The 13,142-nt window shown below is 38.6% G+C and overlaps 2 protein-coding genes across 9 annotated transcripts in view; one reads left to right on the forward strand and one right to left on the reverse strand.

Annotated features, from left to right (window-relative positions):
- The window catches only part of ASB3 (ankyrin repeat and SOCS box containing 3), a 130,749-nt gene that overhangs the window by 17,835 nt on the left and 99,772 nt on the right, over nt 1-13,142 (forward strand). The window lies entirely within an intron of this gene.
- CHAC2 (ChaC glutathione specific gamma-glutamylcyclotransferase 2) overlaps nt 1-13,142 on the reverse strand; it is a 29,169-nt gene that overhangs the window by 5,489 nt on the left and 10,538 nt on the right. For 3 of the 4 annotated variants that reach the window (XR_005291834.2, XR_005291833.2, XM_038394561.2), the window contains one exon: nt 4,694-4,729. Coding sequence is in view for 1 of the 4 variants with exons in the window: in XM_038394561.2 (XP_038250489.1) it covers nt 4,694-4,729 (36 nt within the window). In the remaining 3 variants the exon portion in view is untranslated. Of the gene's footprint in view, nt 1-3; nt 3,526-4,693; nt 4,730-13,142 lie in introns of those variants that run through there. The other variant, XR_006280310.1, reaches the window with a different exon arrangement.

The raw sequence follows: 13,142 nt of genomic DNA on the forward strand, positions 1-13,142 counted from the left end.
CAAAACAAAGTAATAAATTTATGTATCATTCTAAATTGGCCGCTGCTTTAAGCTATTTTGGGGGACTTCAGCCCCTAGAAGTTACTTATTTTTCAGTTGTTTGACCATATTGTGTACAACAAAATATTAAAAATACTTGAGTTAGAAAAAGCAACTACTACACATATGTGACAGTTACTTATCACAATGAACTGTATTTTATTTCCTTCCCCTAGGACTGCATCTTGTTCAACCATGCAGTCCATGATGAACCAGAGGAAACTACTGTTTTCTGTTTTATCCCTTCCAGATTGTTTTCATATGTGGATAAGCTCTAAGAGTTTTTGGTTGCAAGAGAAGTTTCTGTTTGCTTCTACATGCAAGTCTCCTCTTGAGCTGTGGGTTACCTCTACTGCTAATGCATACTGATGCTAAAACAATGAGAATATAAGTCTTGTTGCAGAAACAAGGATGTTGTACAACTGTTATGGGCAAAACAGTTCATGGGTTTGGTATTGGATTTAGAGGAGCATTGGTTCAGATGTCAAAAGGAGGAAGCAATATGACAGTTTCAAGGGAAGCATTCTAACTCCTACCCCTGGTTATTTTCCCTTTTTAAAATAATTTTCAATGAACTATAAAGGGAGAGAGTTAAAGCAGTTCTTCAAAACAGCATTTTCAAATTAAAGTTACCTCTTCACCTTTCATTCACTCTTGTATCAGCCATTTGAGCTCAATTTAATTATAAACAAACCAACTATTGAATCAGTTGATAGTCTCAAAATAACTTAAGGTTGTATCTAAATCAAGATTAAAAAAATAATCTGATGGTTTGCTCTGGGACTCCTGCAATCACAAATAAGTTGGTTTAACAATACAAATACAGCAAGAACAAACATAACCATTCTTTGCTTATATGGGTGAGTGTGTGTATAACATAATGGTATCCAACTGTACTGTAGTGTGGGGAAAAAAAAAAAACTTACCAGAAAGATACAGAAAGTCACATTGTACTGCATTGTGCTTGTTTTGTCAGCTACAAAAAACAGTTGAAGTTTATGATTACGGTTACATTTACCTCTGTTCATTGTTACCATTTCAGGGAAATGTCAATGTTACAAGTATTTTGCCTCGCTGAATAATAATTAAAAGTACAGTGAATCTTCATAGTTATGTCAGGGATGAGCCCTGTTCAGACAAACTCCCTCCAAGGTGCCCAAGCCCCTGTACATTATGTACACTGGCTACACACCATGTTCACCCTAGCCCACCTGTGACAACTAGGCTGGCACGTACAACCTAAAAATGAAAACTACCTCAGCTCTTTGCAAGGAATGTATTTAAATGAGCTCCCTGCCTCTTCTCACACCACTGTTCACTAGCTTAGTGTCCTCTCTGTTCCAAATTCAGTTGTACTTGAGAATCCTTCTTCCTCCCCAATCTAAAATAAACAAAACTCCAGGATGTCTGAGGGAATATACCAGTGGACTCTTGTTTTTTTTTTTACTTACCCAGATTACTTGCCTAATAAGAGGAGTGGTGACTCTTACTATTTCTCCCTCTGCACACTGATTCCAATTTGGGTTTGTGGAAAACCTTAAGTTTGGACCCTTGTTTTCCCTCCCTAATTGAGTATTGCTCCGTCTCTTCTAACATTTCCTTCATGACTGACTGACATTTATCAGGAAGCTAGGTAAGAATCTGCCTGCCATCTCCATCCCCATCTAGCCTCTTAGGCTTTACCCACAATCCCATCTGCATATTCAATTTATCCCTGGAGCCATATTTTTCCGGCAGCAGTGCTAAAGCCAAAACCTGCATTATCATATCAGAGGGAAATCCTTATTGAAAAAGGAGCAGCCTTTAGGTTTACATAGCTCGGAAGGCTCAGGAAGCTTCAGTGGGTCAGCAGGCTGAATAGAGCTGTTAGGTGGGAGAAAAGTTTGGCAAACTAACTATTATTTAAATCATCTTTTGAGATTTTGTTCCCATTCTAAGACCATTGCTCTGATTTTGGTATCTTGATACAAAACCGAAGAGTTGTCATATAACAACTGCAAAAAAGTGTATGCAAGATCATCCCCTATTCATAGGTCTTTTGACAGACTAAAATGGTTCTAAAAGTAGACCTTTGATGGTCACTTCCAGATGGTTCACAATGATGAGGCCTCTGTCAGTCTTCAAGCAGTTATGATTCATGCTAGGTATAGCTTAATGCAAGACTCTTTGTGCTTATGGTGGTGTTCTAAATGGCTGAACTTAAACACTCATGCACCTTTGCATCCTGCAGAGATTCACGTTTTCTTGCGTGGAAGCTTCTTTGCAAATTTAGGATGCGGGATGTTTGGGGATTTAAAAATTTCTTTGTAAATTTAAGATGGGGGATGTTACTAATAAATGTAAAATTCTACCCCCAGAGAGAGGAAATGAACAGTAAAGTTACACAACTGAGGAGGTGATGGGTTTATAGGATCCTCACTATCTGTGAGAGAGTGACGGAGCAGTGCTAGCCCAAAAAGGTCCTGCCCCTCAAGAGCTGCAGAGAATGCTCCAATTGGAGGATCTGCTTAAAAGGGGACTCTTGCAGTCAAGCAGGGGCGGAGTGAAGAGGCTGCCTGCAGGAAGGAAGCCAGTTCCTCTTTAGCCAGAGACGGAGGAATCCACAGGGGAAGGTTTGGACTGTCTGTAAGGCCCAAGAGGCTAGACCTTTCTCCCCCTTCCCCCCCGACAAAGGGGAATCATTGGACACTGGGAAGGGAGTTGGGAAACCCCTACTGATTATATGAATAATTGACTGTTTGAGCAACTTTCCATTGGGAGGGAAGCAGAGTGCTGTGACCTCACCCCAAACTGAGGAGAGAATAGGGGAGATAGGAAATACCCCAGACCAGCTTCCCCTGGACCATCTCCCTAGAGGGGACTGAGATACTCCTCATGGCTTCCCGCTTGGGCCTGAACTTGGTGGAGAGGGAGGGCCCAGGTCCTCGTTCTCTGTCTTCTCCCCTTGTCTGACCGGGGGAACCTGAAGAAAGATGGGCTGTAACTTGGCTGCCAGTCCCTGAGATTGCCCAGCAAGGCCCCACAAGGACTTTGGGTGCTGTTGAGCCATGGTCTGCCCTCTAGGCATGTTGGCTCCTAAGTGAACCTACTACAGGGGGACAATACGCTCTGCACTTCTGCAATAAACGTTATTTTGTGTTGTCTCATAAGATTGTCCTATTACATTGTTTGATTACAAGATGATGTATTGCTTCAAGAAAAGGATGGGAGAGGATATGACCACACAAGACTTGATGTGGTGTTAGAACTTCTTAATTATGAAATAGCATTTACTCTACCCAGTTCTTTTCAACGGAGGGCCACAATGACAGCACAGTGCATCAGTTGAGAATTGCCTCTAACTCCATGTCACACCAATTAGTTCCAAACTAAGGGCCTGATCCTGTGATGTGCTGATCTCGTTTGGTTGATATCAGTGGGAGATGAGGACACTCAGTATCCTGCAGGAATGGGTTGTAGAAAAGGACTCCTGCCTTAAATTTAAATCTGGAAGAGAGAGAAGGAAACACAGCCTACCCTTATAACACCCAGATTCATAATTCATGCACTGTGTAAGTCTGAGAATGATCCAGGCTAGACAGTTTGCATTAAGGTCATGTGTGTGAAGGGACAAACGAATAACACTCAAATGATTAATATGGTTTCATATTGCAGTTAACACAAATGGCTTGAATGCATACAAACCAACTATATGAACTATAGACATTATAAAGATGACATGCTAAAAGAGCTAAATGAATCTAGTCGTGCTATATAAAAGCACAGTCTGTTGCCCTAGCTCATGTGGGTAGTCCGACTGGGAGTCATTGGAGTCCTTCAGTGGGATGACTAATGGTGAGCAAGAACTCTCAGACTAGGCTATAATAAAAGCACGTTTCCTTGTCAAAATCTGACAAGACCAGATATGTGGGCAAAACCCCTCCCTTATCTCCCCCAAAATAAAAACAACACTTTTTGCTATTTTATAAATCAGAAAAAAAATGTAGATTTTCTTTTACATGGACAGATTTAAGGCCCAAGTCTGCCATTCTTCCATGTGTTTTATTCTGCAAATATTTCAATGGGACTTTTCATGGAAAAGGGGCTTGCCCATCTGTAGTAAGACTAGTAGAATCAGGCCTCTAACCATTCCCAAAAAGGAGCTTTTGTTTAAGCTCACAATATTCATCAGTTCATCTTTGAATCAAAGAGTTTAAGCAAGAGTTACTGTGGCTTAATCTTGACACAGGCCAGATTGTATTTAGGGAAGCTATTTTATGGGATGTTCCATCAGAACACTGTCTCAAACTGGTAATAGCTTCCAGGTTGTATAAATTTGACAGTAGCAAAACTCTCTTTGTTTAAACAAGGCAGTTAATTTGGGCATTCAGGAAGATACTTAAAACTCTGCCTTTTATAATCATAAAGCCAAAAGCACTTCTAGTTGCTTTTAGTCTAAATAGCTAAACTAGATCAGTTGAAAGCCATTATATGTACCATTTTGTATAACATTTGGATTTTAAGAATGTTTTGAAAGCAAGAAAAATCAATCAAGTTATTTATCTACACACTAAAGATAAGAAAATGCAGATTCATAGAGCCCTGAAGTTCTGAAGGCAGTAGGACATTCTATATGCTTAGACTAAATAATACATACAAAAAAGAAGTACTATACCTCAGGATCTTCAACAAGAGTCACAACTCTTCCAGGCTAAAATGAAAAGAAATAATCGCTAGTTCAGTGAAAAGCTTTTTTTTTTGTCAAATCATTAGCAAAAGTGAACAGTTTTTTTTAAAATGGACAGAGAACCAAACAAAGAGTCTCATTGAAATCTATCCCTTTAGATGATTGGGGCTCTAGCGTGTGTATATGTGTGTATACACACACATTATATATATGTGTGATGAAGTGATCTGTATTAGAAAACAATATGGGAGTTAATTGGTGGTAAATAAAACTTTAGCTTTTAAGTGGAAGTGGTAGCAACACAGAAATAAAGTTAAGGTTGGTGTAGACAAACAATTTTGAGCTCCTTACTTTTGAGTATACTGTGTAGAGCAACTCCTGCTGCCATTTAGAAGACAATGGCAATCTTGACTTCACTGATGTAGAATTATGCTCTTACTGCTTTTCCAAAAAATTATGTATGTAAGACATTTTCAGCCTCTTAGATTTTAGTCTGAATTTATATATGTTGCCAGCTCAAGTCTGTGAGAAACTAATATGTAATTCCTTTCCCACACATCAATTTTCAATAAGGGTTTATGCCAAAAAATTACTTAACTGGCATAAAGAATTAAATGAACTGGTCTATGAAAATTTTCTATTGTTGATTTCTGCTTGTTTTTAATCATCTTACCATTTTCCAGCAAACAAACAAACAACAAAAAAACAACCAAGCATGTCCCAATAAGAACAAAAAAGAAAAGGAGTACTTGTGGCACCTTAGAGACTAACAAATTTATTTGAGCATAAGCTTTTGTGATCTACAGCTCACTTCATTGGAAGCTGTAGCTCACTAAAGCATATGCTCAAATAAATTTGTTAGTCTCTAAGGTGCCACAAGTACTCCTTTTCTTTTTGCGAATACAGACTAACACGGCTGCTACTCTGAAACCAATAAGAACACATTCTGGGTACATGAAATCACTCACTACTGCCTCATAATGGATTTAATGCATGTTTGTGTTTTTTTGTTAATCACATCCCGTTTTCTAACATTTTCAGATTTTTCACTTGCATGACTTGCATTTGTCCCTTCAGTTACCAAGCAGTCCAGGGGGAAAAGACACAAAATAAGTTAAAACTTTAAATTCAGTGGTAGACTATAAAGATGAAGAGTGAGTTTCTGATATTCCCAGTAAGTGTGAATGATGGGGCCAAGTTCTACATTCACTTAAATACTGGTCATTCCTGCTGATGTTCGTCGGAGCTGTGCCATACACCTGAAAGCAGATTTTGGCCTTAATGGTTTATAATACTAGAGGAGTTCTTTTCTAGGGAGAGGATAAGGATAACAATCCCTATTGGAGTCTTTGCAGTAACATCAGTTTAAGACATTATACTTAAACTCCAGCCTTTATCTGACAGTACCTCTCTTTGGAGGGTGCAGGTTTTTAGGCAGACACATCTTTATTGCATTGAAGTCAAAGGGGAGTCGCACGTCCATCTAGGAGTAGAGTTTCTTTGTTGTAAGTTGGCCCTAAAATAAAATTTAACTCAACAGGGATGAGCTCTGACCTGTTCTTCTGAGTGAATATTGTGAAAGGGGGGGAAAACATGAATTCTTATAGAGAAAATTAGTAGAATTGAAAAGTATATAACTTTGCTCCTGTACCAGTACATTTACATATAATATAGTGCTCAGACTTTGAACATGTAAAGAGCCTAGCTTGTATAGGCCAAAGCAAGATAATCTGACTTCTGGCTGACTGTCCTTGATTCTCACTCAGAAAATGTTGATATTTTTTATGTGTACTGTAATATCTCAACTCTGATTGCTTTGCTTTCTGTTCTGGGGAAGACTGTTTAATTTACTGTATTTTAATACTGTAGTACTAAAAAGCTGTTCCCATTTAACACCATCACACTCTGGAGTTAGACAAAAGCAAGAAACAAACAATAACAACAAAGTCCAACAGGCCCATTTCTTCCTTCCTCCTAGTTTGACTTTCTTTTTGGCAATATGCTATGTGACTCTTTTTTACAGTATTCATTAGTTGCATTCACTTCCGCTTCAATCCATTACTTTCACGTATTTGAATCTTTTGGGTAATCTAGTCCAAACATTGGGCTTTCCTTTTTCTCTCATCTAAGTATATCTGCCAGCAGTCCACTTCTACCATGATGATTGAGAACCCAAAAATCTCTTCTATTTCAAGTCCTCGTTCAAAGTGTTTACTACTCAAAGTTGTGTTGATGCTTCAGTTTGGTAGCAGTGAATGCTTTCTATCCAAACAGAAGCTAGACTTCTCAGTATTATCGTCATTTTCTCTTCTTGTTTGTCTAGTGGATCAAGTTTTCTATTACTTCTAAAATCACAAGGATAGAGGACTTTCATTAAGGGTGTCACCAAACAATAATTCATCAATGAGTGGCAGCTAATTTCAGTGATATGTAATAGTAGCCCCAGTAAAATAACTAAAGGATATTTGACTAGCATATCTTTTATTTGTTGAGTTTCTTCTGTCAATATTTTTTGAATGAGTGGGCACCCCAGATATTGGAGGTGGGGAAACCTACTTTCCCACTCTCATGTCAGTGGAGGTATTAGATATATTTTTATTTTCACTGTTTTAAGATGCAGCTGATACAAATAAAAAACCAACATCAGGTTTTGTATTAAACAACAATTAAGTTATGTTGTAGAAATAGTCTTATAAAAATATTTTCTATTATTTCTCCTGAGTTCTGTGTGTCTGCCTTTCTCTCTCATTCTTTTTCCTAAAAGTATACTTGTATACAGGGTCTGGTCCATTTAAAATTCTGTCTGTATGAGAGCTTATTTTTCTAGGTCATACTTTTCCCAAAGCTGAGTTCAGGTTTTGTGAATTTTCTTTAGGCCTATTCAATCTGAGAATGCTGAACTATGTAGTTTAATCTGCAAATATTGAAAAAATGGTAGAGGACTGTTATACAAAAATTAAAAACAAATGTAATTCAAAATCTATATATTTTGTATATCTTCAAAAGCTGAGAATTTTTAAAAATCTCCTCCCATATTTTTTTAAACTCCCTATTCTTTGAGTTCAGATTATAAATTTCTCTGTGTAGGATTATAAGAGACAGTAAAAAGCTAAATTCCCTGTATGTTTTATTCTAAATTTTTAACTTTTACTAATCCCAGGTGGGTAGATGGACTTTGGGATACGTAGCTGTGGCCAGACATCTCTTAGATTCTGACATTCTACTGTTTTCAATACAGTGTTTTCGTACTTCTTGGTGGTCAATCTGTAACAGTTTTATGCTCATGTATCCCAGTAATGTTAGGGCTAGATTCTGCCACTCACTCGCTCTATGGTCTCTTGTAGGAATCACAAGGACTTCTGAAGGTATAAAGCACTATTCAACATGAGTAAGAGTGGAAGAATCTGTCCATTGTTTAGCAATTTTTTATTTAGCGAAAGTATATAAGAAAACAGACTAAGATCTTTACTTGCTAGTTGAATAAAGAATATTGGCCTATGTGATGGGCATGCTACTGATTCCCTTTCCAAGCTTGGGAATGACAGCTATTGCATACTTTCATACAGAGGGATGTTTTTAACTACCCTTTTAATGCCACATTAAGCACACGAGGGGGCCTATCAGTTTCTTTAAAATGTATATTAACAATCTGTATGAACCCAAGGTTGGCCATTTTTCATATAGGTATGACTATATAAGACTTTTTTTCTCTGAGGGAATTGTTCATGTCTGTCTAAAAATAATTCTGAAAGTTTTGCTTTATTCTTATGTATTTTAAAAAAAATTGGGTTCTCTGTTATGTAAAGTAATTTTTTTTTTAAATAATTGGTATCTCTTCTGTATTCCTAACTGTATCTAGGTGCATCCGATGAAGTGAGCTGTAGCTCACGAAAGCTTATGCTCAAATAAATTGGTTAGTCTCTAAGGTGCCACAAATAATTCTTTTCTTTTTGCGGATACAGACTAACACGGCTGCTACTCTGAAACCTGTATCTAGTTTGTATTCTTTTCTGTTTTTTTCTATCCAACAGCTTATCTCATTTCCTTTTTTTGTATACCTGAGTGATCACATGTTTCAGCACCTCAGTTTCCATATATGTTGCTTTGTGGATCTATCAAGATAGACAAATAGCAAACTGGAACCTCTTCTTTAGTCCTTGCAGTAGTGCTTTGAGTATGTCAGTTTATTAAGCTTTGGCAGAGAAGCATAAATGGAAACAGGTACTAAAATGCATGCCCACTCATCCTGATGCATACTCTTCAGGTAGGAAAGTGATGGCAGAGGAATGAGTTTATCTACAGGAGGTGCAGAATATTTTAATTGTTGTGAAGAGTGCCTATCTTACATAAAACTACTCATGACTGACCGCATTAAATATTTACTTCCTATATTGATGTAAACAATCAGTCAGAAATAAGAAAGTTACAGTAGAAGCTGTGTTATCCGTCCCTGTACCAACAGGAAAACTCTATAAACCAGCATTTCTAATCATCATAGAACATCTGGTTTATAGTCCAGTTGACATGGGGCCAGCCAGTTCCCTATCTGACTCCACGTGGCTTCCCAGAAGCAGTGACATGTCCCTGCTGCTCCTAGGCAAAGGAATGGCCACAAGGTGTTCAGAGTGTGGGAGGTGGCTTGGGGCAGGGGGTTAGGGCATGGGAGGGCACTCAGGGTGCTGGATCTGGGGGGTGCTCACCTCAGGTGGCTCCCTGCAAGCGGCAATGTGTCCCGGCTGCTCGAAGGCGGAGGGGCAGTAGGAGGCTCTGCACACTACCTCTGCCTGCAGGCGGTGCCCCTGCAGCTCCCATTTATCCCGAGCCCCCTCCTGTACCCAAATTCCCTCCCTCTTTGTTAACTGGCATTTTTCACTTACTGGCACCCCAATTCCCCCAACATGATGGATAGAACAGCTTTCACTATAAAAAGAATCAGAAACAATATATGTAAATGTCTTGTGTTGTACCCTGAGGCTTACTAGATGAGGGCAAACTTAGCGTGAACTTCAACTGAGAAAGTTCTGGCACTGCTCCTAGGGAGTAAATCTCCAGGACACAGGAATCTCCCAGCTGATCTTAATGGCTGCAACAGGGTATAGTTTGGAGATGGCCTTTCATAACCAGATTCTCAGCCATTCATAGCTTCAAGGGCCTCTTCACTTCTGAGAGCAATTCCAGTGCAGATACTAAAGACCACTGTTTGAGCCCACCTCACTCCAGGTGTGCAGCCATGTTCTGCACTAGCTGGAGTTTCCGGGTAAATTTGAAGGGTAATCCCACGCATAGCAGTCCTTGGCCTGGAAGTGACATGAGATATGGATGACAACAGTGAGGTCTGCAGTGAAGCGGTTAGGTACCAGGGTGGATAAAAATCAATGATTGTTTTTGATAAAATGCTTTTTGAGGAAAAAACCTATCTAAAGATAGTTTTAATTAAGATACATGATATCATGGAATCGGGATTATAAATTCTATAGTATGAGACAATATATTCATGTAATGTTTAAGAAAAAGTTTTGTAAATGAGTTACAATAGTTCATGGATTAGGGACCCAGTCTTATGGGGTTCCACAGGCTTCTGTATAGATTATTTAGGTTAATATTTCTATCTACCCAAGAGGACTCAGTGCTCAGTCTAGAAAATACCATCAGAGATGCTTAGTTTTGCAGTTCTCAAACTATGGATTTGTGTCTCCAGAGGTAACATGCTTGTTAACAGCAAAAATGTTTTAAAATAAATATATAGGGGGAGAAATAACCGACCTCAACTATATTGTCCCTCTGCAAATTTGTGTACACAGAGTCAATCCCTTACCTCTCTCTAAAAGTGCAGTTTCAAAAAGTTCAATGAATAGAAGATTGTTGGGGGCAGAATAGATCTGGACAAGGAAAAGAATTTTGGAGATAAATGTGAGAAGTGAGGGACATATGCTTGTTTTGTTAAATTATTATATGTTTGCTGTTGAAGAAAAAAAATCCAGAATACTTAACGTTGTTGTTTTAGTTAAATAAAACAATTTAAATGTCTGTCTGGTCATGTTCTTCTCCTAATACAGCATGGTAAGAAAATCCTCTAAATATTAATGATTAACCTGTTGAATTGGAGATACACCTCAACCCCGATATAACATGAATTCAGATATAACGCGGTAAAGCATTGCGGGGGGGGGGGCCCCTGAGGCTGTGCGCTCCAGTGGATCAAAGCAAGTTCGATATAACGCAGTTTCACCTATAATGCAGTAAGATTTTTTGGCTCCCAAGGACAGCGTTATATCGGAGTAGAGGTGTAGTTCAACCTCCCAATGACTTCATAAATATCTGCTTCAATTACCTTTGGTAAATGAAATAACCAATCAATCATTTTCTGATATAGCTGTAAAACAAATCTGAAAAGTTTTCAAAATAAATCACTGTTTTAAAATGTGTGTACCTTCTAAAAATGAAAACCTACATCTCTGAATTGTGAAGAATATGGTTATATTAAGGTTTTAACAACCAACAAGAATGCACTTTTATGTAGAAAACCATTATTAAAATAGTCTTCCTGATTAGTGATTTAAATCAAAATGTATTTAAATCAAATCCACCCTGCCAGTTACCACCTATCCAGTCATAGTAGGGAAAGTCAGAAAAGAAAAGATGGGGAGGGGGAGTTAGTGGGTTAGAGATTGGATTTATGGCTTATTACAACAGTGTTTATATTCAGTGTCTCTTCACCTTGAATGGTCCCTTGAAATAGGTGTTAACTACTTATGCTAAGTAATTTGTCCCATCTTGTATTGAGCAGGGACACTCTTGAATACATTTCCCAGATCTGAAGAAGAGCTCTCTGTAAGCTTCTCTCTCTTTCCAACGGAAGTTGGTCCAATAAGAGAGATTACCTCACCTACTTTGTCTTTCAAATATCCTGGGACCAACATAGCTACAACAAAACTGCTTATAAGGAAGTGTGTGATAATTTAGGAGTTTCTCCAAATCCACCTTTTTTAAATTCTCCTCAATGTTAAAAGCATGATAGCAATTTGTGAGAGCATTAACAACTTAAAAACTGTTTCTTTAAAAAGGACATCATCATGTGTAGTTAATTAAAAGAAAAAAAAATAAAATCCAGATACCAGACCTTTGCCTGATTCACCTTGACAATTAAGGCTCAGCCATCATTTGTTTCTTTCTCTCTTATCACTGAAAGAACCATACAATAGGGGGAATGGACAATACTAAGTGACTATACAGAATAAACACAAGCTGACAAGATGTCAAATGCACACAATAAAACTACCAAATTGAGGAAAAATACTCTGATCTTTCAGTTGTAGTGACAGGTGTGACTTGTAATAGTAAACCATTTGCAAAGTGTGATGATGTTGATGTCCCTTTAAATATTCACTGTTAAATATACATGTTTCATAGAAATGCCAGTGCATGTAAAACAACCATTTTTGAAACATAAATAAGGACTTTGGACCCCAATCTTGTCAAAAGAATTATGTAGAGTCCCATTGACAAATGAGGTTCTGCCCAGGTAGGGACCCAGTCACATATGGCAAATTGATGGGTCTCGTGCTTTTTCTGGGGAGGGTTCAGGGCACTGTTTCTCGCCCCTGAACTGGGGTATTAACTGCCACACTAGTGTCCTAGAGGAGGGGAGTGGAGAGGGAGGGACCTGGGCCCGTCCTCTCCTCTGGGTCCCAGCCCAGGGGCCCTAGGGATAGAGGTAAACTGCCTGAACTAGCAGTTCCTTCCCCTGGACTACTTCCCTCTCCTGCCCTTCAGCTTGAGGGGCTTCCTGCCCTCCCTCTGCACAAACCAGTGTCCTTTTACCTAGGGTCTTGGTCTTCTTAGCCCACTGCAGCACTTCTCCAAACTCTCCTCTGTTTCCCTCCAAACTGCTCTCTGCTCCAACTCCAATCCATTCTGCTTCAACTCCTCCAAACTACTCTCTTCTAACACTCTCCTGCTGCCCTCTGGCCATGCTGTATCACACACGATTCTCTTGCAGGATTAGGGTATGTCTCTTTCTATATGAAATGTAATGGTCTCAAAAATCACTCTTTATACTTTGCTCTTTAACTTGTTGGTCCTTTAAAAAAAATCAAATTTGCTAAAAGTAATGATCAACAGTATCCTTCTTTGTTTATAATTTGTCAAATTTATGTCCAAAATGTTTTTATGAACTTATGCCCTGATCCTACAATGAATACCATACAGGCCCTGGTTGTAAACTCAAAATAGAGCAGACTTGACATATTATTAGCAGCCCATTTCTGAGCGTGAAAAATCCAGACTCCGATACAGCACTTTTAGCACAGGATGTTAAGAGTACTTGGCAATCTGGAGAACAGCTTTTTTCACTTTATTTGTGTTGATCTCCCCCACAGTGCTACTCAGCAAGTGGGATTCACTATAATTTTAAAGTAACTGCAAACATTTACCAGTA

The sequence above is a fragment of the Dermochelys coriacea genome, chromosome 3, assembly GCF_009764565.3.
Source record: "Dermochelys coriacea isolate rDerCor1 chromosome 3, rDerCor1.pri.v4, whole genome shotgun sequence".
Classification (NCBI taxonomy): Eukaryota; Metazoa; Chordata; order Testudines; family Dermochelyidae; genus Dermochelys; species Dermochelys coriacea.